Source organism: Vipera ursinii (genome assembly GCF_947247035.1).
Source record: "Vipera ursinii genome assembly, chromosome: 5".
NCBI classification, from domain to species: Eukaryota; Metazoa; Chordata; class Lepidosauria; order Squamata; family Viperidae; genus Vipera; species Vipera ursinii.
Window position 1 is genome coordinate 37,167,271 of NC_139518.1, and position 27,710 is coordinate 37,194,980.

Genomic DNA, 27,710 nt, shown 5'->3' on the forward strand with positions numbered 1-27,710 from the left:
AACCATGTTGCAATTCCCATACTTTGATCACTGTCATCTATTTATCTTTCAGTCAGAACTCTGCCATACTTACGAAACTAATTCACCTGTCATTTTTGTATTCATTCTTGCTGCGATTCTTTTTGTAAGTGAGACCAGTTATCCCACTATCTTATTCAGGCAGAAATACAATCTTTACACATTCTTTAAAGTTGCATAGCCACTCTGTAAACAAACCTGTATGTCTTTCCCTCTTCATCTTCTTATTGAGAACTCACAAGAACTTTGTTAATGTGAGGTTGTTTAAACAGCCTTTCCTTAGTTGGTTTCTTTCTAATTTGTTGCTTGAAATTAAGTTAAGCTATATTCTTGTGGCTCAATCTCCCCCCCCCCCCGTCTCCCTTCTTTGAATGATTGGTCATTGGTAGCTTGTTTATAAAGTTAATAGTTTGCAGTTTGTAAAGTTTATGCTTTTAGCTATCTCTTCCAAAACAATATGATATATGTTCCACCTATTTAGCAATTCTAATATATGCATATGTTGCAACACTGGCAACTTGCAAGCTATTTTTGTTGCAAAGGCAATTTAGCTTACTTGTAGTTTTAGAGGCTAAACTTCAAACAGCTATAGGCCCATTTCTGTAACCCATGCTCAGTGACTGCATGAAATAAAGAATTGAAGGAATATAGGTATGTGGTCATTGGCAAGAGACTAAGTAGATTCAGTTAACTATGCCATAATGTGGTGCTTTGTTTTGGACTTTTAAAATTATTTATTTATCATAAGATTTCTATGCCACCCATGTCACCAAGATGACTTGCCATACTGTGTAAGCATTGTACAACAGGTTTAATTACTTGGTGTATTGGACACAGCTATCCAGCAAGCTTTTGGTTAAAACAATGTGTTGACATAACGTGGGAATCCAGCCACGGCTCTGCTCACTTGACTCACTTCTCTTCCCTATCTGGGTATCTTGCCACATGCATAAGAACAATCCCTCTCTTTTTCCTCCAGGCTGGCCGTCTCTTTGACCATGGTGGCACTGTTTTCTTCAGCATCTTCATGTCTCTGTGGGCAGTCACGTTTCTTGAGTATTGGAAGCGAATGAATGCTACCCTGACATACCGCTGGGACTGTTCAGATTTTGAGGATATTGAGGTACTGAATTTAGAGGGCTTCTAATGTAACTTAAAATCCAAACTGGCATAAAATATTCATATTCCTCCTGTTATAGGAACGTCCACGACCCCAGTTTGCTGCTTTGGCTCCCATGACAACTTTAAACCCAATTACTGGAGAGGAGGAGCCCTATTTCCCAAAGCGGACTCGATTCAACAGAATGATCACTGGATCAATGGTCATCATCATTATGGTGAGGGGGGTCGGAAACCCCAAGTAAACTAAGATATGAGCTGTTTCTTCTGCTATGCCAATTGAATCATAATTTATTTTGCAAAACAATCTTCTTTCAGGCAAGGCATCTATGCAGCTTGTAGGGGCAACCTTTATCTAAAAAAATGTATGTAAAAGAATTAATATAAACCATAAATATCTAGCAGATGTCCCTATTCTCTTGAACTACTGTAATCAAAGGGAGTATCTCGAGGCATGATCAGAGAACAAGTGCTATTAGCCTAATATCCCCTCTTGATTTTCATGCATTCTATAGGAGCATTGAAGGAAATGGAATAATCCAACTGCTATTCTTCTAAATGACCTCCTAGAGCAGGCATGTCAAACTCATGATGTCACGTGACGTTGCGTGAGGTATCGTGACTTTTTCCCCATTGCTGGCAATGGGGTGGGCGCAGTTTCAGTATAATGCATTTGGCTTGCGGGCCGGCAGTTTGACATGCCTGTCCTAGAGTATTCATCAAGCTTTGATTCTATTAAAGTGATAAAAACCTATTTGGCTATATTTAGTCTGGATTATTTCCTCTGTTAGAAAGTTTACCATCTGTTATTTACAATTTTTCTATTTGCTATTAATAACTTCCATTAATTATGGTTATGGAAATATATGAACAAATGAACAATTTCACTCTCCCAATATTTAGCAAAAATTATTTAACTTTCTTCATCTTTACTAAAATATGATTTGACTGGTTTGGACTAAGCAAAGGAACAAACATAAAGTTACTTGTGAATCTAACCACTATGGCTTATTTAAAAATCCATAGTTAAAATTAACCTTGGCTTAGAGAATGCAAGTGCCATAATGATACATAATGCCAACCCGTGTTAACCATGGTTTATTGAATAAACAACAATGACTTGATTTACATATAATGCAAGCCACATGTGTGTTTGCAATGACACTAAGCTAAATATAAATCTATTATGGCTTAATATGTGTTCACATCTTGGATCTACATAGAGAGATGAATTGTTTATTTAGAGGAAACATATATGGATAATAAGGAAGATCAGCATTTTTTGTTCCAAATTCAAATCTAATCTTCCCCAACTCAGCATTCCTCCACACCATATTTTATCAGCAGGAATCATTTTCAGCACATATGAAGAATAGTATATTGGGGCAACTTAATCCCACTGGCCACATCCATGGTGACTAATTATTTGCAATAGTGAAACAACAAATGCACATTATTAATTCTTCTTCTGCTTGTCTACAGATTGCTGTGGTAATAATATTCCTGATTTCCATTATCCTTTACCGGGCCATCATTGCGGTAATTGTATCCAGGTCTGGGAACTTCCTACTTGTATCTTCGGTAAGGGAACTGTATAATAATAATAATAATAATAATAATAATAATAATAATAATAATAATAATAATAATAATAATAATAATAATAAATTTTTGCCTCTATCCCTTTGGGTCTGGGTTTTGCTATTGGACTTCATTTGCATTTTTAACTCCTTTTTTCCTCCTAGGCTTCTCGTATTGCCAGCCTGACAGGCTCAGTAGTGAATCTCCTTTTCATCCTCCTCCTCTCGAAAATTTACATTGCGCTGGCACTTTTTCTTACAAAGTGGGGTAAGTAAATTCTATTGGTTTGGACATCAAGCAAAACATCACTTCCAGCCCTATCTTTTAGCTCCTAGAACATAAAACTAGGTTTTGTTTATAGAAATAAGGTGGCTAAGGAGATGTAATGAAAACGAGGGCGTTTTGAGTCCTGCATTAAATGCATATATCAACAACAACTTTAAAGCAAAAATAAAATTTCTATAATGCAGTAAATTTCCAGTTTGAAAAAAATTAAAGAGTTGTAGCATATTTCAAAGAATTACACTGTCATTTATTCAGCAGCATCAGGATTATTCAATAAATTGTTAGAAATTTATACCCAATTTCTGGACACTCCAAAACATTTGTAGTTTGGCTAGTGGTGGCCAAGCAGGGAAAGTTTACAATTTTTTTTACATCATCTACCTCCCCTAATCTGTTTCTTGGAATGTTTGGAAAATGAGCCAATATGGCACCAAATTGAACTGCAAAAGTCAAGATTTACTCTAGATATTAATCCAAAGGTGCTTTTTCAAGAGGCAACTGGATTTTCTTGTTTTTCTTCGCTTCTCATCCAAGAAGCTTCCTCAGCTCTGACTGGATGGTGGGGAATGGAAGGATTTATATTCCCTGCAGACAGCTGATCATTTGCATTCTTTTAGAGAGTCATTGAGCTGAAGAAGCTTCTTGGATGAGAAGTGAAATGTCTTCAAAGAAAAACAAGAAAGTCAAATCAAATCAAATCAAATCAACCTTTATTGTCAAAGCACAACATGTATACACTGAGATTGGCTGAGCCTCCCTTTGTGCACCCCCCCAACACAACTCACAGTGAAGACAAAAGGGAAAAAAATCCCTAACCCAGTGAATCCTACTAACAAACACACAATCTTATTGCACCATGTGAACTTATTGCACAACGCGCTGGCCCCACAAGTCTATCATACTATGTTAACATGGAGTTATTTTCCATTCAGGAGTCTGACAGCCCATGGGTAGAAACTGTTCTTCAGCCTGTTGGTGCAGCTGGCTATGCTTCTATATCTCCTACCCGATGGTAGGAGAGTGAAGAAGTGCTGACCAGGGTGTGAGTCGTCCCTGAGGATTTTCCTCACTCTTCTGAGGCAGCGGGCCCTAGCATATCATCTAGTGGTATCAGGGGACATCCCATGATGTTTTGTGCTGTGCTCACCACCCTCTATAGTGTCTTTCTATCTGCGGCTGTGAAGCCAGCATACCACACTATAATGCAATGTGACAGGATGCTTTCTATAGTGGACCGGTAAAAGGAGGTCACCTGGGTTATGTTGATTTTCCAGGTGAGATCTTCGCTGAGGTAGATTCCTTTGGGACAACCATGACCTGAATGACTGATAGACATCTAGATATTTACCCTCTAATCATATGGATTTTTGCATCCTACATTGATAGTTCTTATGTTAGAAAGTATAATTTGTGACTAAACATTTTTCTCTGGGTGCTGAATTCTTAAGAAATGTCATCTCCACACTAAATTCTTAACTGCATTATATATGACATACATTTTGCACGTATAATCATTGTAGCAGTATGCAGATATTTTGTCCTTGCCCAGAACTAATGCTGTCCAACCCCTCATACATAGTTGCTTCATCTGGAAACTTTAAATTAGGATCCTTAGTATCAAAAACATCCACTTGAGTATAGGTATATCTTGAAAGATATCTGCATTCAACTTGTATAAATCAAGGGAATGTCCCACCCTTTCCCGCAATAGGTCAGACTTAAGGTTTAAAGAAAATGTAAAAAAAAAACCTTTAACCAGAACTTATTCCAACTTGCTTTGCCAACTTAGCCATAGTATATAATAACATGATCACCCTTCCAACAAAAGTGCGTATAGTCAAGGCTATGGTCTTCCCAGTTGCAATGTATGGCAGTGAAAGCTGGACCATAAGAAAGGCTGAGCGCCAAAGAATTGAAGCCTTTGAACTATGGTGCTGGAGAAGACTCCTGCGAGTTCCTTGGACTGCAAGGCGATCAAACCGGTCAGTCCTAGAGGAGATCAACCCTGACTGCTCTTTAGAAAGCCAGATCCTGAAGCTAAAACTCAAATACTTTGGCCACCTAATGAGAAGGAAGGACTCACTGGAGAAGAGCCTCATGCTGGGAAAGATTGAGGTCAATAGAAGAAGGGGACGACAGAGAATGAGGTGGCTGGATGGAGTCACTGAAGCAGTAGGTGTGAGCTTAGATGGACTCCAGAAGATGGTAGAGGACAGGAAGGCCTGGAGGAACATTGTCCATAGGGTCGCGATGGGTCGGAGACGACTTTGCAACTAACAACAACAAATAATAACATGAAAATATTTTCAATGCACAGTTTATCTATATATTCAATGATGTGAAGATACATAAGAATACATGACAAAAATAAGGAATCGTTCAGAGAAACTTGAAGGATAAACACTATTCTAAATGATGCATTCATTTTTCTGCCACAGAAATGCATCGCACCCAGACCACATTTGAAGATGCCTTCACTTTTAAAGTCTTTATCTTTGAATTCATCAATTTCTATTCATCTCCCATCTACATTGCCTTCTTTAAGGGCAGGTAAATCTATTTATTTTATTTTATTTAATTTCTATAGCCACTCTCTCAAACAAGTCACTCTGGTGGCAAACAATCATAAAAATCCCTTAAAACCAAATACAAGATAGATAGAAAGATGATACAGATAGCTAGATGAATTGGATTACAATACCCATAATCCCAGGTAGCACATGACAGCTAGATTTATAAATGCTGTAGGCTCAATACATTGTGGTAAGGTTATGTTGAAGAAGACTGTAGAATTAATATGATGCAGAAAGGGAAGGAAATTTTATTTAAGTTCAAAAGATTATGTTTGGTAGGTATTTTTCCAGAGCATGAAGGGATGCAATAATTTAGAGAAATTATATGGCTGTTTACTCACTCTCGGTGACTCTGGGCAGCTTACAAAAATGTAAATTTATTGTATATCTTTCATATATTGGAAATAACCAGAATTATATGTGCTTGTGTACAGTATGCTGCATTTATAACTCATACTAATCCTGACACAATCAGTCTTGGATACAACAGACTTTTTAACACACACACACACACACACACACACACACACACCTACACACATACATGTATATGTTTGTATGTGTGTGTGTGTTACTAGTAAAAATCTTAAACAAAACACAAATACTGTACATCAGAGGCACCATTAAATTAGCCTAGCCAAACATCTGATGAAGTAATGCTGTTTTGATCTTTTCAAAATATATTGAAAGGGCATTTTACCCTCGAGAGGGGAGGAGAGTGTTCCATTAAATGGAGACCACCACTGAAAAGGCTTGTCATGTGGTTTAAGTTGCACGAAGCTGATCAGAAGGGGGACACACAACAGATTCTCTCTAAATAACCAGATTAGGCATATATATATTCAATTTTGGCAACATGTTGCCTGATATATCTTGATATTGCACTTAAACGTAACAATTCTGAGCCTCTCCAAAGAGAAAATGCACTTGTCTCCTCTGCAACATTCTTATTCCTGCCAGCCAGTTGATCATTTGGAGCACATCCTACAGAATGCTGGACCACTGAGAGTTTTTCAGAACCTACTGATAGCGCAAACACAATCTCTATAAGTGTCTGAAAAAGTAGATTTGGTCTTGTCCCAGAGCTTACTGCTTGAGTGAAAACTGGAGGTTTTATTAACCTGGGAGGATAATTTCACAAAAGTTCTTAAACATGTCATAACAGTAATTCAACAGGATTCTTCATAACAGTGACAGAAAAATGGGGAAAAGTGAAGCATGTCTGCCATCTATTGTTCAGAAACAGTACAATAATGTAAATCTTAAATGGGTGTTACAGGGTAGGGTGCATCTAACAAATATATTAGCATCTGGAATCAACAAGTGAACAATTAAACCCAATAGATCTCAATCACTACAAGAGTACAAGCTGTGAATGGTGATGCCTTTGGCCCTAGGCCTAGTTGAATATTACATTCAATCAAGCAGCAATAAACCAATTTGTGTGTCTGAGTGACTTGAAGCCAGTGTAGATTCCTGGTAACTACCAGAACACATCTCTTGGCAAGATTTCAACACTGACTTGTCATTGCCTTTTTTCTAGGGCTAAAAGAGAGTGACTGGCCCAAGGTCACCCAGGTAGCTCCATGCCTAAGGCAGGAATAGAATTCAGTCTCCCAGTTTCTAGTTTTGTGCCTTCATCACTACACTAAAATGGCTCTTAATAGTCTTTAAAAATAATTGCTTGGAGGGAGGCGGTAGGAATAGTTTAAACTAGCATTTTTTTAAAAAAAAGCCAGACACAGATTTTTCATTTCTTGCCCTTGTGCTTTTCCTTCTTCCCTTTCAGGTTTGTTGGTTATCCAGGCCACTATAACAAATTATTGGGCATACGCAATGAGGATGTAAGTATCTCAGAAGAGATGAAAAAGATGGGTTCTTGAATGAAAAAATGTGGAGGAATCCTTAGAGCAGCAGATTCCTAGGCAAGCCATGCAAAGTAGATTGAATTGCAAGGTGACAAATATATAATTATTAAGGAATAGAGTCAGGCTGATCCCAACCAGTCCAGAGATAAATAGACTGTGTTAGCCTCATACCAAGGAGTGGAATAGGTATCTTTTTAGAGCTTAAAGGAACGCTCTATCTATATCCACAACATATTTGTAAACATGTTAAAAGAGTCCTAAACGTTCTGGGTTTCACCAGATGTATTTGAGAAGTTGACATGAAAAAGAGAGATATGGTTCTGTTGCCTTTGAATGCTGCCTGCATATAGCCATAACAAATGGGCTAGTTAGTCACTGAATCTCATCAGCATGAATTTCATTAGTTATGTATAAGAGCCTTGGTGGAGCAGTGGGCTAATGCCTCCTTAAGTAACACCAGCTGCCTGCAATTAGTGCAGGTTCGCATCCCACCAGGCTCAAGGTTGACTCAGCCTTCCATCCTTCCGAGGTAGGTAAAATGAGGACCCAGATTGTTGGGGGCAATTAAGCTGACTTTGTAATAATGCTGCTTGGTGTGTGTGTGAAAGCCCTAATAAGCAGGCATATACATAAAATGAAGTCTACTGCTAAGCTTGTAAGCCGCCCTGAGTCTTCGGAGAAGGGCGGGATATAAATGGAATTTAAAAAAATGTATTGTGTAAAATACTTCTTTTTTTTTTTCAGCCTGACCCTTTTTGCTGAGTCAGGAAAGGTTTACATATCTCTACCATTTTTTGCCTTCATTTTAGGCAAAAATCTCAAAATATATGTTTTCCTCTTATCATTTTCGTTGCCTTTTTATGGCCTTTACAGTCCTATGGTGATCTGAACTGTACACAGCTTTCTAAGTATGAATTCATCATAGATTTACATATATATCAAAGAACCTTACTAGAATAGTATATTCTTAGTTCTCTTCTTAATAACTCCTCTTTATAAAATTTATGAGACATCTCCCTTTTCTTTATAATTATTCCATTATGGTAGTATGTGGTATTTCCTGAGGAAATGAGAGGACTGAGTCTAGTTCTCAACAAAAATGAAGAAGTTATAGCCTTGGGACCCCACAAATAGGAATCTCATGGCTGAATGCTGCTCAATCACAAATATTCTCCTTATGTAGAAAGGTGGATCTTGAGGAAAAGTATTCAGGCTTTCTGGTTTTGGTTAAGTTTTCCTTCCTGATAAATATATTCCATTAACGAGGCCTTTATTCAACACCTCCAATAATGTTGTACGATGCTTCAGTACATGAGTGATTGATAATAGATGCCTACTGCATGCTACATATGAAACTTTAAAGATTTCTACATAGGTATTCAGTGTTCATTAGGTAACCAGCCATATCCAAAAGTCTCTCTCTGTTTTGTCCAGTGTGCTCCAGGTGGCTGCCTCATTGAACTTGCTCAGGAACTTCTTGTCATCATGGTAGGAAAGCAAGTAATTAACAACATTCAAGAAATCCTTATCCCGTGAGTGCTATGCTTTGATCTGATACTTTTGCTATCTATTCATTCCAATCAATGTGCTTGTACAAAGCAAGGGTGGGCAAACTGGGGCTGCAATGGAGGCTACAGCTTTGCAATATATTGGTGCAGCATCATTGTGCAAGAGAAGGGATTTCATTTCTATTTTTTAAAACAACAACAACAACAACTTCCAGTTCCTTCCATATGTAATCATGGGCCTTAATGATTCCTGGGAAACTGAAGCAATTAATGACTGTCTCATCTCCTGCTCCGTATGAAACATTGCAAAGATAGTTTTGCCAACATTTCCTTAGAACTATGGAATAGGCATAGAGGAAAAGAATTTTTGCCTCATCCTTCTTCCCATTCTGGGGATTTTTCATTCATTTCTATAGTGAAAGCATAATTGTAAATTAGTTGTCCATATCCAGTTGTTCTGAGAGAAGGCTTTGCCAGTTCATTTCCACAGTGTAGGAGTAGGTGCTTTTTTTAAAAAAAACCCATTCTAAAAATCAAACCCAGTAAGAGAAGTATGAGAACAGAGTTGCCATTTTTTTGTAGCTGCTAGGCTTGATCAAAGGGGGACCGTAATATTAAGAAAACTTGTCTGATAACACAAAACTTCTGCGATTGTGTGGAAATGCTCTCTCTTAAGCCTGTTTTAGACTTAGTTTATAAATTTTATATTATCTTTTGCCTTAAAATGTCAAGAAACTCCACCCTTGATTTTTGGCAATCAAGCTACTGAATTTCAGAAATGAAGCTGGAGAGGAATGCGGGATGTACAAAAAGAGGCTTGGCAACTGCCTGAAGTCACAACCCTGTACAATCTAGCAAAAATCTTTGTAAGAAATGCAAGTGTGGGAAAGGAGAAGCCACTCCCTAGTTTCTTTGGCAATTACAATTGTTTCACAAAATAATGTTTTGCATTTTTGCCAAGACATAATTTTTTTTTGAATACGTGCAAATGTTGACAAATATAGTTTGTGAATAGAGCAAACACAAGTATGAGTATTCACAAGCATTTCTGATGTGTACCACATCCAAAAATGAAAAATAAAAAGTGCTTTTGTTGGTTTTGGTTCAGCTTTATAGGTGAACCAGGGTAGAATGTTTGTTAGCTTAGCCTGAATGAAGTTTGGGTTGTTTATATGTACACAAAAATTGCTGTATGATATGATCTTCAGCATTCCGAAGGTTGCTTCCTAACTAGAAGTTGTAATTTTTTCAGTCAGAAAGGGTGTAGTGAAGAAATGTCTGAATTTAATATTCAAAAGGGAATATATTCCGTGTAAAAAAAAGGATCAAATGAATATACAGTAGAAGTATTCCACAGTATTCCTGGGCCTTAAGAGAACTAAAGAATTAAATACTCAACTCTGTGAGAAAGGAATACAATTCTATGACCATACTTTGAGATGTTCCACTGCTAGAGAGAACGCTAGTTTCTTCCTATAGAATTTGCCTACAGCAGAGTTATGCAAAATATTTTGCTCTTAGAAAACTTTTGGAATTGTCAGAATAGCATCAGAATAGATCCCTGTCTTCTAGACAGATTTTGACTTTCTTAACAGTCAAGCTGCTATGCAATTTCCCCTTACCTGACTATTAGAGTTCCAATGCACATTGCTCCCTTTTGCACTTTTGTTGCATAATGTCTCATTTTTAATTGAGATAGTAGTAAGAGCCTGAAGAAGTGACTCAAACTGCCCCTCAGAGCTATCTGATATAGATAGATTGCGTTTACCAAATATGTTATTCACCAGTGTTCCAAGGTCTTTTTTCTCTCTCATTGATCTCCAAGTACAATTCATTGCTTTATTGAAAATGTTGAGACCCAGCAATAAAAGTTAACGTCTGTTTTGGGTACCACCTAGCTTTAAGTCTAGTATATCTGCTGATTTATCTGATGAAGATGAATGAGGATTCGGTCTGGGAAAAATGTACCCATCCATGCAGGCCCTTGACATTGTAACAATTATATTGTATTAGACATCACAGTCAGCTTTTGTCAGTATTTTAGATGGCGTTCCTTCCACATCTCCACTCTACTTTGGATGTATCTCTTTCTGATCCAAGCACTTCTGTTGTCATCTTAGTATTCCCAGCAGGTTGCAGCCATTCCAGCATTAACTGAAGGATTGTTCCTTTTGCATCAATTCCAGTGATGTTACATTTCTTCTGTTCTATTGAGCTGTAACTATTCCTTGTTAACTGTGTGGATCAAAGCTATCCTGTCTCTTCAGTGATGGGATTCAAATACCTGAACAACTGGTTCTCTGTGTGAATGCAGACCTGGGCATCCATGGCCTAGAATGAACTTCTGGAAGTAGCATCCACACACTTCTGGTGGGCTGTTCTGGGCCTGGAAGGCCTCCTCCAGCCGGTTCTCTGAACTCCAAAAAAATTAGCTACCAGTTCTGCCGAACCGGTGCGAACCGGCTGAATCCCACCACTGTGTCTCTTGCCACATTATACAATTCTTGCATCATGGGTGTATTCCTTTAGCCTCCAGTACTCTGTCTAGCCAACTCGCACAATCTTGGACTCTTGTGTTTCAATTCACTTTGCCTAGCATTACCAGTTTTTCCATAGCTGCTTTAACCTGCATGACTCCACTGCTACCACATAATAATTATTACAGTATCACTACAAAAATATTGTTTTTAAGATTCCATGTTATTACTGCCAGGTCACAATGGAGACTTTATGTGGAAAAGGCAAGAGAAAGTTGTACCACTTATACTAGATCAGAGGAAGAGAGAACTGCTATTGCTGCTGTTGTTTTTCTATTATGCATCTGTTCTAAATCCAAGCTCATGAATGTACTCAGTCATAACCAGAAACCCTAATATTGACTTAAAGAACGGTCACATTTCCCATCTAGTGATGCTACTAGATCTGAATCATGTCAGATATTCAAGACCCAATAGAGGCACTAAGATAGGTGCTAACGTGGCAAGCTCATGGTAGAGAGAAAGAAAATGAACTAGTTTGATGAGTGAGATTTCTAGGACAAGTCCTTGGAATATTTTTATTTTATTTTTTTATTTTAATTCCATTTATATCCCGCCCTTCTCCGAAGATTCAGGGCGGCTTACAAGCTTAGCAGTAGCCTTCATTCTATGTATATGCCTACTTATTAGGGCTTTCATACACCCCCCAAGCGGCATTATTACAAAGTCAGCTTAATTGCCCCCAACAATCTGGATCCTCATTTTACCTACCTCAGAAGGATGGAAGGCTGAGTCAACCTTGAGCCGGGTGGGACTTGAACCTGCACTAATTGCAGGCAGCTGGTGTTACTTAAGGAGGCATTAGCCCACTGCTCCACCAAGGCTCATTTACACTTGTCCAGGCCCCCATAAAACTGAAGCACCACTACTAATATTAGAATTTTTAAAAGATTATTTTTATCTCGCTTATATTATTTTTATAAATAACTCAAACATGGCAAACGTGTAATACTCCTTGCCTCTCCTATTTTCCCACAACAATAACTGTGGGCTGTGAGATTATTATGATTCAATTCTCAGAGGACACCAAGCTCAAAAACTATCCTATGGCTAAATAATGGAGAACAAATAAAAATATGTTTATCTAGATGCACCCAGATATTATTTAATCCATCTCTCTGTGCCTGAAAAAGGTGATTATCCTTGATATTGTCTCAGCCTGTCTTATGCCTAAAAATATTTACCCATGTAGTAGGGCCATATTGCTATTATCTTTCTCATTTCCTTATCTTTCCTACTATCTTCTCCTATCTTATGATTTATCACTTGTTTGTATCTTATGATTTATGATTGTGACTATGATTTATGATCTATGACTTATCACTTTGTTGTGTACACTGAGAGCTTATGCACTGGTAACAAATTCCTTGTGTGTCCAATCACACTTGGCCAATAAAGAATATTTTATCCTTCTATTCTATATTCTAGTAACTACATTTTTTTTTGTTCTCCATAGGAAGCTGAAAACATGGTGGCATAAGCAAGATCTTTCTGAAAGCAATAAGGCAGGCCAAGATAACTTCACGAAGCAACTCTGGGAGAGCGATTATAAACTGCTGCCTTATAATGGGCTCTTTGATGAATATCTGGAAATGGGTATGAACCCCCTGGGAAAATGGAAACTTAAGAATAGTTCTTTGAAAATTTGTAATACTGTGGCCTGATTATGGAAGTGGGATGAATATGTGTATTCTTGGAGAGATTGAAAATACAAGGATTAGAAGAACACTGAGGAAAAAAGCCCTGGGATAGAGGGAGAAATTAGGGAGGGGAATATGAAAATATCTTTCTAAAGTCTCATGAATTCCCCTAATTTTTATGCAGTAAGACTTGGAATTAATAACTCCAACAAATGAAAAAGTGGTGTGAGAGACTGAAAAGAGCTATTATAGGGTTGTCAAACTGCCAGCCCACGGGCCGGTTGCATCATGTGGAGGCCGCACTCACCCCAGCTCCAGTAATGTGAAAAAAGTCACGATACATCGTGACATGTCACATGACGTGGCAAATTTGACACCCGTGCCCTTGAGTTTTTTCAATATTTTTCAAGCAATAAATGTGAATATTACAGGTAGTGTATAGAATTTCTTTGAGCTGAACACCTCTGTATTATAGGTTCACCAATCAGCTTAAAATATATGAAATGAAAGGTCATTCATTTGTGTCCAAATTAAAGTGGATGCATTTTAGTGAAAAAATGACTATTCCTACATGGGGCTTCAGAAAGTGCATTTCAGTCATGCTTCTGGCTGGAATCTCATCTTAAAAGGTAAAGGTAAAGCTTCCCCCGCACATGTGTGCTAGTCGTTTCCGACTCTAGGGGCCAGTGCTCATCTCCGTTTCAAAGCCGAAGAGCCAGCATTTGTCCGAGGACATCTCCATGGTCATGTGGCCGGCATGACTGGATGCCAAAGGCGCACGGAACGCTGTTACCGTCCCACCGTAGTGGTCCCTATTTTTCTACTTGCATTTTTACGTGCTTTCGAACTGCTAGGTTGGCAGAAGCTGGGACGAGTAACAGGCGCTCACTCTGTTACGCGGCACTCGGGATTTGACCCACCAAACTGCCAACCTTCTGATCGACAAGCTCAGTGTCCTAACCCACTGAGCCACCGCGTCCCTTAATCTCATTTTAGTCCTCTAAAAATTACTTCTTGATAAGGTTTCTTTCCTCAAACTCTGGAAATTAAAATGTTTTATTCCCTTTTAGTTCTGCAATTTGGCTTCATTACTATCTTTGTTGCTGCCTGCCCTCTGGCCCCTCTTTTTGCTTTACTGAACAACTGGGTGGAAATTCGTTTGGATGCTCAGAAGTTTGTTTGTGAATATCGACGTCCAGTTGCAGAGCGGACCCAAGGAATTGGCATCTGGTTTCATATCCTGGAGGTCATCACACACTTTGCAGTTATTAGCAATGTGAGTTATACTGGAATATATGGGAAGCAATCAATAGAAATTGTACAAGCATAGCAGTTACAGCCCTGAAATACTGTAATTGGATTACACTGAACTTACAGTTCAAGCATGTTTTAATTTTTCCTTATGTTGTAGTTTCCTGTTCCCAAAGCAGATTAGGATTTAAGGTGAACTCAACATGATCTAATTCTTTGGTGACAGAACTGGTTTACAATTGCAAACACAGAGATTGCAATATCCAAGTGGTAAAGGAAAGGTGCTGCAGATTACTGATAGAATGTATCGTTATGGAATGGGTTGGTTGATTGGTTGGTTGTTGGAGAAAGGTGGAGTTAAGTGAGCAGGTTTCCTGGTGAGAGGATGCTCTTGAGAGGCAGAAACATACTGAAGTGCCTCTTGGTGTCTGTCTCTACAGTCCCAAAATTCCTGTTGGATATTCTGAACAGAAATTTTAATACGTGGTCCCAATATAGGAAGTGAGCAGTAGGTTGGGCTAGGTAAGAAGCAGTGAACTAGATGCTCAACGATCTGAGGTAGAAAGAGGCTGCTTGTGTTTCTATGACTGTTGCTGAAATTAAGTGCATATTGTGCCAAGAGTAAGAAGCAAAGAGTTCTGTGTCACTCACACACTTTAAAAAATGAACTTGTCTTCTTTTAGGCCTTCCTGATTGCCTTTACTTCTGACTTTCTTCCTCGACTTTATTACCAGTACACTCGTGCTAGCAATCTAGAGGGATACATTGACTTCACTCTGGCCTACGCCCCTAAATCTTTTGACTTGAACAACAATGCCACATGCAGGTGGGATCTCCTACTCTTATAGCTGTTGAGGGTAGCTGTTTAAAGATGATTTAAACTTTAAACAGCTGGTTTAAAGTTCAAAGTAAGCTATCTCAAAATGTAATTCAGTGTCAGAATTTGAATGTTTTTTGTCCTGGCTTGTTGCATATTGACATATTTGTGTGTAAAGTAATAGTACATACCAATTAAGGTTTACTCCATAGTTGCCAAACATAAGAAAATATCTCTTTTACATTATGTATTTACTTAAAAAAACCCAGATGTCGTTTAACTGCACTGCTGGGAATGCAGTTCTTTACGTGACACTTTCTTTGCTCATAATCAAGTACAGGTAGTCCTTGCTTAACAACCTATCACTTAGCAGCCATTAAGAATTACCACAGGTCTCCCAAAAGCTATTTACAATCCTGTTTTGAAGTTACAGTCACTGAAATGCCTCCAGTCATGTGTCCTTACCACTGATTGCAGGGATAATGCAGAACACCCCCCCTCTTTCCTCTACACTGAGTCCCTTCAGGCCTTGGGCCTGCTCCCCACATCACCCCACCCCATCATCCATCACACACTTTATCTTTTGAAGATCTCTGGATCTTATGTTGAGGAAGGAGAGCAGGCCACTCATCCTTGGACTACATGGCTGCCTCCCGAAAGCAACCACCATATTTAGCATGCCCACAATTCCTTGTAGTTGCACCACAATGGTGGCCACTTCTGGGAGGTTACTACTTGGCCCAAGGACCACCCATCTGCTTCCTTGACAAGGTCTGCTCAGTGCTGAGGAAAGTTCTAGAACTCCAGAGATCTTCAGAAGGTAAGTGCATGATAGGAGACAGGAAATGGGGAGAAGGTTTAAGCTCTGTGTGGCCTCTATGGGGAGGGAAACACTTGCAGGATCTAGTGTGTAGGGAAAAGCAGTCCAAGGGATGTGGGGACCACAAGAGGAAGGAAGTGGATCACAGGGTGTTTCAAGAGATGGCGGAGTACTTGTGAAGGGCAGGACAGGCAGGCCTGGACCTGCACTAGGCCTCCCAGGATCTATTGCATCCTTGAGGCACCCCATATTCTGTTTAACAATCTGTAAATTCATTTAACAACTACATTGAGAACAAGGGATGGGGATCATTAAGCGAGCCTGTCTCATTTAAAATGGCTGTCACCACGTGCAACCATAGTGGGCAGGCTCTGTTATTGCCATAGGTCAAGGACTACTTATAAACAGGAGACACTGCTTTATATTAATTCATAGAGTAGCAGACCGAATGTAGTGCACTAAATTTCACCTGGGCTAGTTCAACTAAAAAGAATTTGTGAACCTAGAAAGTGGCAGCAAGAGACATCAGAAATTAACCTGGAAAACTTGTGATTGCTAAGCTGATCACTGAATTGTTACTTAGCATGGATTTTGAAGCTGTTATCTCCACAGGTACCGAGCCTATAGAGAACAAAATGGCAGATATTCACTACCTTATTGGAATCTACTGGCAATCCGACTTGGCTTCATCATTGTATTTGAGGTACATTGCATTTCAGGGTACTATTTTCCATAAACTTGTTTCTTAGAGATCTTATATTGGCCATTGCAAAATTTAGCACATTTAAAAATCCTATTTCTAGTATTTCTCCCTTGTGTTAGCACTAGTATGTTAAAAATGAATCATACTGCATAGTTTAGATTGCTCGAAGGAAAATTGTGCTGTTCTGAAACTAAAGAAAATTATTTGGCCATAAAATACAACAAAATTATGGTACAAATTATGTTATTGGAAATAGCACTAAAATTTTGTTTTAGTGATAAAAAATATTACAGGTTCATAAATGCCAGAAATTCTGTAAATTTTTGGAAGGAAATTGGTGATATGGAGAGAATGCACATCCACCGTATCATGTTTTCACATTAAAAAAGAACCATCACCAAAAATTGCCCAACCAATAAGAAAACAGGCAATCTAAAGCTCACAATCGTTTTCTAGGGAGACATCTGTCGATTTTCACATTCCCTGGCTTAATGGGAAATCATAAACTTTCTGCATATCATATCTAATTGGGATCATCATAATTCAATATCCATAAAGTTTCCATTTGTATTCTGCCCAGCTTGCTGACCATTCACAATTCTTCCAACTTATTTTCTTTTACCTCTTTCCTAGCATGTAGTTTTCTTCATTGCACGTATGATTGATATGATGGTACCTGACATCCCAGAAGCAGTGGCAATAAAAGTAAAGCGAGAACAGTATCTTGCTAAACAAGCCTTGGCTGAGAATAAGGTAAATCTTCCATTATTAGGAAAATGAAGACATTTTCTTTGAAAAACAGGACACAAATTGCTTAAGATCATTGTACTTCTATGGATAATTGTTTTCTATGCAGGTAGTCCTTGACTTATGGCTACAATTGACCCCAAAATTTCTTAAGTTAAGTGAGACATTTGTTAAGTGAGTTTTGCCCCATTTTATGACTTTTCTTGCCATAGTTAAGTGAATCACTGCAGTTGTTAAATGAGTAACATGGTTGTTAAGTGAATCTGGTTTCCCCATTGGCTTTGTAAGAACGTTGCAAATGGTGATCACTGATCCCAGAACATTGCAACTGTCATAAATATCAGTCAGTTGCCAAGCATCTGAATTTTGATCATGGGACCGTGGGGATGCCACAATGTTCATAAGTGTGGAAAATGGTTATAAGTCAAGGACTACCTGTACTGCATGTTCCAATTTCTTTTAGGGAAAAGTAATTTTTGTATTAAATTAGATGAAACTATAGGTATTGAATAGTAAAGTTGAGAAGTAAACTTTGTTTGCAAAATTAATTATCTCTTGGGTTCTTTCTCCATTCCCCTTCATTAGGTTACCAAGAATACTTTAATAACATAAAATAAACATGGAGGGTTAAAATGACTTATGTGAACCCTCACATTTCCTTTGATGAAAACTTCCTACTATCTTTGTAACAATTTATACATTTTTGAACTGAGCTGAAGAAGCTTCTTAGAGAAGTGAAACATCGTCAAAGAATAACAAGAAAGTCTAATTGCCTCTTGAAAAAGCACCTTTGGCCCAACCATGACCTGGATCACTGAGAATCTCTATAGACAATATATACATTTCTTTATCATATTTACTGTCATGCTTTATTTTAATTACATTTTAAAAATTATATATCAATCTGGAGATTTTGGTTTTACAGTCATATTCATGCTATTACTCTGTAATTTATCATTTCTATGTCTTTTAAAAACAGGTTGTTCCCAAAGTTATATAGTTTAGGTTGTTTTTTGTCTTTCCTTATACTGGTCAAAGGCTAAAATATTGATTCACTAATAAAAAATAGGACTTCAGTTTCTTTTCATCAAGGTCCATTTTTCTTCCCTTCCTCAATAAAATAACCTAAGAGTATTATTTTCTTCTCCCCTTCAAATTGGTCCTGACACAGGCCTTAATTACAATTTCATAGAAATTTGCCCCACAAAAATTAATAGAATCATAGGACTGGAAGGAAGGGACTTTTGAGGTCTTCTAGTCCAACACACTGCCCAAGGCAGGAGTCCTTATACCATCCTAGACAAATGATAGTACAATCTTTTCCTGAAAACCTCCAGCAATGGAGCACCACAGTTCCAGGAGGCAGGCTATTCCAGTGATTAATCACTCTCCCTGTCAGGAAATCCCTTCTTATTTCCAAGATACTAACTATTCACACTAGCCATCAAACCACCAAACTGTTACATTATCTGATAGTTAATCCTTCATTCATTAGGGTAGACTCACTATTTATACAATGTTAGTCCAAATATTTGCATACATTAAACAATGCAACATTCAACATCCCTTTTGGCAAGAGCTTTTTTGCATTTTCTGGAATGGCAGAAATATTAAGGAATAATTTGTCCATCATGAGCCTTGTTAAAATATTTTATCCAATAACATCCGCCTTCCCACAACCAGATGGGTATCAATTTTGGGAATAGAAAATGCAAAGCCTTGCACATCCATTTACACGCATAACCTTAGCGTACTTTCTACATTTGCCTTTACTGAATTACCAGAGCCCCTGAGGGAGATGGGTGGTCTACAACATGAAATACAAACAAATCAATAAATGTCTTAAGATACCTTGTATTGCTGCTCATGTATGTATTTTTCAATTACTAAGAATCTACAGTACAAAACTAAAGGATGCAATCAAATTATGTCCATCACTACTTTTCAGACTACAGCATTTAGTCATGATGTCAAGTTAATAATTTTTTGCTACTTTTTAAATTATTTTTTTGGGTATTTTTTGAAGCTAATTTGTTATATTTCCTGCATTTTAAGAGTTTACAACATGGAGAACTAATCATAATTTACTCTCAGTGAGGCCCAACCAACAAAACAATTAGGGTAACATTATTTTAAATGTTTACAGATCAAGGCTCCAACCTTTGCCTATTTTTTCCCATTCAAACTTTTGATTATGAACACTTTTGTTTTCCAAAACTGAATTACTATTTAGCCTGAAAAATAATATTAGAGTTGTCAGTTTTGGCGATATTTATCACCATAAACTAAATGTGGAAAAAGGGAACACGACATCTGCTTAAACTGCAAATTCTAAGCCTTTGTATAACTCACATGCAGTTATATTTAGGCACAACTGAACAAGCAATTTTAAATGTGACAAACTAAGAAAAAAATGGCTAAACCAAGATTGGATCCTGTCACATATGCATGTCACTGTATAAAACAGAACTTGAATAATAGACTTAGTTTTGTGTGTATTACAATGGTCATGTATATTTCTTTGATAACCTCCCTCAGCTACATTCTCTTTGATGGAAAAATGTATTAGACATTTCTTTTTCTTTTTGGGACAGGCTCTCATTGAAGTGATAGATGTCGTCAATCCAACCCAGCCTGGGGAGAAGGTAGCAAAATAAACATCTGAAGATCTGGAAGCATTTGGCTGAGATCAGATAATCAAGCTTCCATACAAGAGTAACCTTCATAGAGGAAGTACTGTGTAAGCTGACACAGTATGGACATGGAGCTGTTAATTATGTAACATACTGCAGATGTAGAATGTGCCTCAAATCTTTAAACCTTCAGAAAGTTTATCCATATTTACCAAAGTAGTGATTTCATGTTTCTTGGAGAAAAACAGTACAGAGAAAATTACAAGACATACATAAGAATTTTCAGTCTGTTTCTCTCCTACCACCGAAGTGACTTGTAAATGTAGTGAAATTCAACAGCTGTTATTTATGATAGTATAGGAATCTCTTGGTTTAGAGAAATAGTAGGAGTCTGCAACACTAGAATAGCTCATACTGGTTTGCTTTTTGAAGCATATACTAAAGTTACATGCTAAAGATTACTGCCATATAGCAAGTCAATTATAAAAAGGAAACTTGCTTTCAGCTATCCAAAAGGGGGTTTTGCCTACAAAAGCAACATGGTATAGTAATCATCTTCACATCCAAATTTCTTTCAGCTGGAATATGTTTCAACAATGTGAATGTACCATGAACCTGTAATCTTTATCATGCTTAAATCAATACGCCTGCTGGCAAAAATTCAATAAGCAGATGAAATAGGTATAAATTTGCTTATTACTGTTTGGAACAATATACAGAAGCAAGGGTATATATTTTGTTAACAGGATAGATAGGAATTGTAATTTGGAGTGACTTTTTTAAAATAAAACACACACAAAGCTGTTTCAGGTTTTATTTTTTAGAATTTATAAAATTCCAGTGTCATCCATACTCATGAGCCTTTATACACATTTGCATATAATCTCCAAATTCCAAAGTTAAGGCCAAGGGATCATTGCCATGGAAACGTAATATGGAAGACATTAAGAGGACATGGAGCACACCTCCACAGATCAACTGCTGCACACTACATGGGACAGAAGAGTGAAGTATTTTCAACAATTTGAACAGACGGCAACATTAGAGCCATGCTCAATGGCAGTTAAGCCCAAAACACATGTGCAAGTGATGTGTGACATTCAAACACCAGGTCCCACTGGCAAGGCATTAATACTTCTACCCTGTTTTAGACTCCTGCTCAGATAGTGATAGGGCTTCTCCTGTCCCAAGTGGAACCATCCTAGAGAAACAATTTCTCCTTCTTTCAATTAGGTTTATTTAAACTGAGAGGGTTGTTTTCTTTTCTATTGGACTAAAAAGCTAGATGCTTTATAAACCATTTCTCAGCATATATTCTGGGACGCAAAGGACCTTGGGGAAAGATACAAATGGCTCAGAAAAGCTCTTCAGAAGAGAGCAGGAAAGACAGAGAGCAAAGTTGGCAACAGACCCAGCACTGCCGCCAGCACCTTCAGCAGAAAAGAGAATTGTGGCTAGAAGAGCAACTTTAAAATACAAGCAGCCTTGTATCAGTTTATGGTAGCAGCTAGAGTGCAGCAACTACTGGTGTCAAGAACAACAGGACAAACACTTGTTGCCAACTACAGAAGGCTTTTGCTGAATATAGGTCTAATCTCCCACTCCTACCGCTGGCCATCAAAGAAAGACTTCATCTTTAAGAATGAACTGCAATCAAATTCTTCAATTGTAAGTGAAAGCCACTCCTCACTTGCCTCCCTCCAAGACTTAATCTCTGTTGCAAGACGAGAGGCCAAATTATGTGGCAACAGTTAAGATCATCTTTGCCAGCGGAGAAACTAACTGTCACATACATAGCTAAAGCCACACACATATATTCCTCTTCTCACAAAGGAACAATAATCATGATATCAGGAAGCAAGAGGAGCTATCTGAAGAAGCAGGCCACTGTCATACTGGCTTGAGGTAGAAAGAAGGCAATAGTAAAAAGCAAAAGACACACCTTAACCCTGGTACTTAAATGCCATCACTATCAAACTAGGGGGAAAAGGGCAATGCACTCTTAACACTGCACTAGTCACCCAACATCCTTTGTGTCATGCTAACATGGCACTTTTGGTTGAACCAAGTTTTCTTAGATCCAATAACACTGTCAGTTTTCTGGCTCTTGTTTAGCCATACTACAGCTGGGAAGGAATGGTAATGCAAAAAAAGTGAAGGGGGAAAAACTGATGACGAGTTGCAATTCAGTACTCACCCCAGTGAAAGAAGAATTTTTGTGCACTTAGTGCTGCAAATTAGCACGACAAGGACTGTGACCCTGCTAGTGCTTTCTGGTGTCTCAAACTCCAGGACAAATCATTGCTCTCTCAGGTAAGATTAATTATCTTACAAACAGTGGAATTAGATGGACAATTGGAGGGGGGGGAAGATTAGCAGTGAAAAGGAAAAAAACTAATTGCACACTACAAAGGTAAGGTCTTGGAAAAACGGCAGGAAGGGGAAGAGCAAATATTTTGGCTTTTAGAAAGTCAAGGAAATGTGATTCCTGAGGTTGAGAGACAGGAAGTATATTCCTAGATGCTGTAAGGTGATCTCCTAATGGGGGTTAGAGTGCTTTATATAATGTGCTTGGGAGGCTTGATACAACACAATGACCCACGTGATAGGCTGAAATTTGAAAGAAAAACTGAATATATTTTAGGCTGGAATTAATATGGAAAGTTTTGTTCCAGATCAAGGGGAAGAAAAAATGGCAAACAGAAGCGTAGCGAGGCCTGAGTATAAGGATAACAGAGGGAGTAAGCACTCTAATTTCATTAAGAGACCCCTCATTAACAATCTGCACTAGATCCAGCCAGCAGAGCAGAATTCAGGAAATATTTTTTTTTGTGGCAAATGGCTGGATAAGATTGCTGCTTTCATGTTATTATCGCTTGGGACCCCATGGCAGAGTCTTGGGAGCCACCTGAGCTCCAAAACTTGGAAAATCTTCAGAACTGCTCATATCCGGGGCCTGCAGGGAAAAGGAAGGACATAATTTTTACAGATACTAATGTTTGATTAATAACTGTTAAGAGTAATTTCACTTCCAAAAATCAAACCACTGAATTACTGAAAAGACACCAGTAGTTCAGATACTATAGTACTGTACAGACTGCAGATATGGCAAAGGTAATTCCAACTAATAAAATCTTAAAGCAACAAATATGCACTGGACTCAAAATTACATTCAGCAGCCTGCATCATACCCATATTACAAAGAGTCAAAAAGTGAATCATGCTTCACAATTTTCTACAATTTACTATTGAGACTGTAATATTCCAAATGCTCTTGTGTGCAGGACAGAAGAAAAAAAATATGCAGGTCACGTACAGCAATAGCTGAAAAAATATAGCTTCTCTCCATATCAGTGCAAAATCAATGTAAAATGGAATTAGTGGGCTACTGAAAAAGAGTTTATATTTTTCAAAATTGGAATGATTTTTTCAGGTGTCAGATATAAATTTCATACCCACAAACCACTGTGTTTTTATGTCTAGCCCATACAGGTCTTAAGTCCCCACTATCAATTTGGGTGTATTAAACCAACATTTATAACATCTTTATTAGTCATTGACTATATTTTATACTAGTCTATATACTATGCTAATACTTTATACAAGAGGTTATGAGATTCAAAATGAAAATAAATGAATGTGTTTTTTTTGGAAAGAATAAAAGTAAACAAAATCCAGACTACTAAAAATATAACAAGAAAAATGCTAAAAATCTGAATACTCAAAAGCAAGAAGTTTTAAGAACAACCATTTGTCTGAAATAGTATAGAGTTTCTTGCCTGAGCAGGGGGTTGAACTCAAAGGTCCCCAACAGACATGGTGGAAGAAGATTCTCTCTCACCATCTCACCTTGCCTTGGCTTTCATAGAGACCAAAATCTAAATGAAAGACTCAGGTGAGTCCCCATGTCTTCTTCAGCCCAAGAAAAGTTCACTACATAAACAGCTCCTACCTTCTCAGTATTGCCTGCTGTCCATGGGGCATCTCTAACCACAAATCCCTTTGATGCACCCTTAGCTTCTTCATGACCATGTGGCTTCATGTAGACTTGCATTGCCTCATTGTCTACTACATCAGCCAGCTGCAACGCCAAACAAACACACAGCTCAGTTAGCATAGTATATAAACAAACATAAGAGAGTAATGCTGTATGGAATATTTCTCCTTTATAATATTTTGAATCCATGTAATTAAGTAAGACACATACATATTCCTCCTCCAGATTCAGAATGTGATCAATGGCTTCCTCCACATTGTCAGGAAGTCCAATCACAGTCACGCAGTTGGGATCAGCAGCTCCACTTTGAGGAAAACGTATATCCACCTGGAGAGACAAAAATTATCTCAGATATGGTAGACTAATATATTTGCCTCTCTTGCCCATTTCCCTTGAAGTTTTATACCCCAAAATGATTATGTGACTAATATGGTTATAGAATGCAAGGAGCAATTGAAATTGTTTGGTTTCTCAAAGAAAGGACATTTAAATCAACAAATAATGCCGTATTTATAGGGAATCTATATGCATCATTAGAACCATGTCTGCTGTGCTTTGAATAGTATTCTGACCACATTCAGTGTTATTCTGGAAACTAAGGATGGAAAGATGCAACACAGAAGTTCCTTATACACCACTAGGGTCAGTACATGATCTTGCTTTTTTTTATTCAATCAACTTGTTTCTGTTTGATTCTCATTCATCTGCTGAAGCAAAAAAGCCAAACAACTTAGCTATTGTTATTGATAAACTGATTTCTAGTCGTTTACCAGATGGCACAATGTTTTAATCACCTTGAATTCATCCATAATTTTGCGGATAGCTTTCCCACGTGCTCCAATAATGCGGGCATGGACACGATGGTCTAGGGTGATGTCTTCAGATACCATCTGCTCCAGTTCACCAACAATCTTCATGATGGCATCCCGTGCAGATTCAGTATTTTTCTCATAGCCTGTTATGATAATCTGATCCTGGGCCTAAGGGAGGAAATGTTGATCATTAATGGTAGGCTCTTCAAGTTGCTAGCAAATGATACAAGCAAAATGTCTGAAAAGTCCTGCTGTGGAGACAGCAATGGGAACAGACTAGGCAACACAAATATATGCTAAACAAAACAAAACATTTTTTTATATAGGTTCCCATCCTTTCTTCCATACTCTTCACCTGAGATTCATCATCCTTGTCTGGGAATTGTATAGTCACATCATGTTCTGTGCGGATTTGAGTGATCACTGCCCCTTTTCTGCCAATGATTTTAGGATGGTATCTGGGGTCCACAGCAACAGTTAATTTAAAGTTTCGCAAAGCCTAGAACAATAAAGAAGTTTAGGTTTTAAACATTTTCTGCCTCTAATCAAGCACTTTTACTACAACTCTGACAATACAATATAATACAATAGATACTTAACAAGAGAGCTATCAATATAATATGTTTGTACTTATATGAACTTCTCTTCAAGCTATAGGGGTTCTACTTATATGGCTACTCTTAATAGACATTTACAATGTTGATCATAAGACCCTGGGCCTTTTCTATAATGGCCTTAATTTTCAGAATATCTTATTGCAGGAGGACTGCATGGTTGTGCCTTAGGTATTTATACTAGATCTCACTGTACTAAAATGAATAGATATATTCATTTTTAAATGATTTTGCTATTATTTTACTAAATTGAATATTAGTGTATATTATTTGATTTTATAAACTTGCTCTCCTAGTTGGTGTCTAGTAGGAACAGGACACTGGTAATTTTAGGAGTTTTAATGATTTTGTTACATCAGGCTGGAAAAGGTGGTTGCTGAAATTTGTATTAAGGAGGTTTTGTTTGGAAAGAATGTAAAAATAATCTTGCCACCTAGAGCAATCTCCTCCAATCTGTTCTCCTTCAGATGGGTTGGATTGCATCTTGAATCACAACCATCAAATATTGTCTTTGGCTAGGTTGGTTACTCTTAATGGGATTCATATTGTATCACAGCTTAGAAATCTCCACACAACAAATTTAGAAAGTTGGTATTTTACCCAAGATGACACCAAAATATTTAGTCTCCAGTCAAATATCAAGGGACGTGGTGGCTCAGTGGGTTAGGACGCTGAGCTTGTCGATCAGAAGGTCGGCAGTTTGGCGGGTCGAATCCCGAGTGCCGCGTAACAGAGTGAGCACCTGTTACTTGTCCCAGCTTCTGCCAACCTAGCAATTCCAAAGCATGTAAAACTGCAAGTAGAAAAATAGGGACCACTACGGTGGGAAGGTAATAGCGTTCCGTGTGCCTTTGGCGTCCAGTCATGCCGGCCACATGACCATGGAGATGTCCTCGGACAAACGCTGGCTCTTCGGCTTTGAAACGGAGATGAGCACCGGCCCCTAGAGTTGGAAACGACTAGCACGCATGTGCGGGGGAACCTTTACCTTTACAAATATCTAAAGTTCTTTCAGAAACTGCAGCAAGAGTTGGTGAAAATAATGATGTCTTTACTTATACTAATTGCATTTTTTTTTGAGAAATCTCTTGCAGCATTATTTTGTCCCAACTTGCTTTGGTGTAATTTGTGATGCCAATACATAAAAACTGCAAAAACTGCAATTTGATTAACTCTCCTGAACTTTGGTTCAAACATAATGAGCATTAAATGAGACAATAATGCCTGCAAAGATTATCCAAAATAATCTATTTTCCTATATTCTATCTCAGTATAAGATTTTAAAATATCACCTGCAGTAGTTCTTAAACTAAGGGTAATTTGGGCATATCCTAGAAGTAATGGGAGTAATTTGTAATTGCTGGTTTATGAGTCAAGGATCTAGTTTGGACTGCTGCTGCTGAGACACTTGGTTGCTTTTGTTTTACTACTCAGTCCTTGAGAATTGCTTTAGAATTTTATTTAAAAAATTAAAATGGAAGATAAAAACTATTACAAGCCAATATAAATTAGTCATTTGCATTTGTCTATTATTTCTTATGCTTCACAATATAGTATGTCTAATATACTGTAATGATTTTTAAAATCCACATTAACCTTGATTTTGTTGTGCCACAATTTCCATATCACCCAAATGTAAGGTCATGTACTTCTAATTTCAAAAGCCTTCTATTTCTCAAAAACACGTACTCTTTCATCCAAACCAAACAGCAAGTTGCAAAATACAATTTCAAATCAGGTAAACCTGCTAATTTACCAAATTCTTTTAATATGCCCATTAATGTTTCACTTCCCCTTAAAGGATTTTCCAAAAGCAGTACCAAATCAACTGCACAAGCCTTATAAAAACATACAAGTTTTTTTTAAACTTTTACTCCCACAATCCTATTATAGTATTTCAAGAACCAAACATTGTCTTTTAACTTTAACTGTTTTTTAGGTAAAAAATCACATTGATCCTTATGAATAAATTCTTGTAAAATTATTTTCAGTCTATCAGTTTGAATTGTGAAAAAACTTGCAGACATGCAAGTCATGCAGTCAATAATAATAATGGTCTATATTTTTTTTTGTTAAATCTTGTCCCTCTCTGGGTATTAGTGCTATACTGGCCTCTTTCCACCTTTCTGGCACCTTTCCTCTCCATAAGATAAATTGATCATATTTTTGTAAAGATTGTAAAAGTTC

The 27,710-nt window shown here is 37.7% G+C and overlaps 2 protein-coding genes across 5 annotated transcripts in view; one reads left to right on the forward strand and one right to left on the reverse strand.

Moving 5' to 3' along the window:
- ANO7 (anoctamin 7) overlaps window positions 1-20,795 on the forward strand; it is a gene marked incomplete at its 5' end in the record, with an annotated part of 39,634 nt that extends 18,839 nt beyond the window's left edge. The window contains 13 exons of the mRNA XM_083363625.1: window positions 998-1,141; window positions 1,218-1,355; window positions 2,620-2,718; window positions 2,883-2,985; window positions 5,442-5,553; window positions 7,366-7,420; window positions 8,879-8,976; window positions 12,946-13,085; window positions 14,200-14,405; window positions 15,064-15,206; window positions 16,630-16,720; window positions 17,354-17,473; window positions 20,062-20,795. Coding sequence (XP_083219751.1) covers window positions 998-1,141; window positions 1,218-1,355; window positions 2,620-2,718; window positions 2,883-2,985; window positions 5,442-5,553; window positions 7,366-7,420; window positions 8,879-8,976; window positions 12,946-13,085; window positions 14,200-14,405; window positions 15,064-15,206; window positions 16,630-16,720; window positions 17,354-17,473; window positions 20,062-20,124 — 1,512 coding nt within the window. The 3' untranslated portion in view covers window positions 20,125-20,795. The remainder of the gene's footprint in view (window positions 1-997; window positions 1,142-1,217; window positions 1,356-2,619; window positions 2,719-2,882; window positions 2,986-5,441; window positions 5,554-7,365; window positions 7,421-8,878; window positions 8,977-12,945; window positions 13,086-14,199; window positions 14,406-15,063; window positions 15,207-16,629; window positions 16,721-17,353; window positions 17,474-20,061) is intronic.
- A 105-nt stretch (window positions 20,796-20,900) lies between these two features.
- Window positions 20,901-27,710, reverse strand: part of HDLBP (high density lipoprotein binding protein) — a 64,986-nt gene continuing 58,176 nt past the window's right edge. For all 4 annotated transcript variants that reach the window (XM_083363606.1, XM_083363607.1, XM_083363609.1 and 1 more), the window contains exons 24-28: window positions 25,265-25,408; window positions 24,892-25,077; window positions 24,308-24,424; window positions 24,053-24,181; window positions 20,901-23,056 (exon numbers count right to left, since the gene is read on the reverse strand). In XM_083363606.1, the coding sequence (XP_083219732.1) occupies window positions 22,970-23,056; window positions 24,053-24,181; window positions 24,308-24,424; window positions 24,892-25,077; window positions 25,265-25,408 (663 nt within the window). In that variant the 3' untranslated portion in view covers window positions 20,901-22,969. The remainder of the gene's footprint in view (window positions 23,057-24,052; window positions 24,182-24,307; window positions 24,425-24,891; window positions 25,078-25,264; window positions 25,409-27,710) is intronic.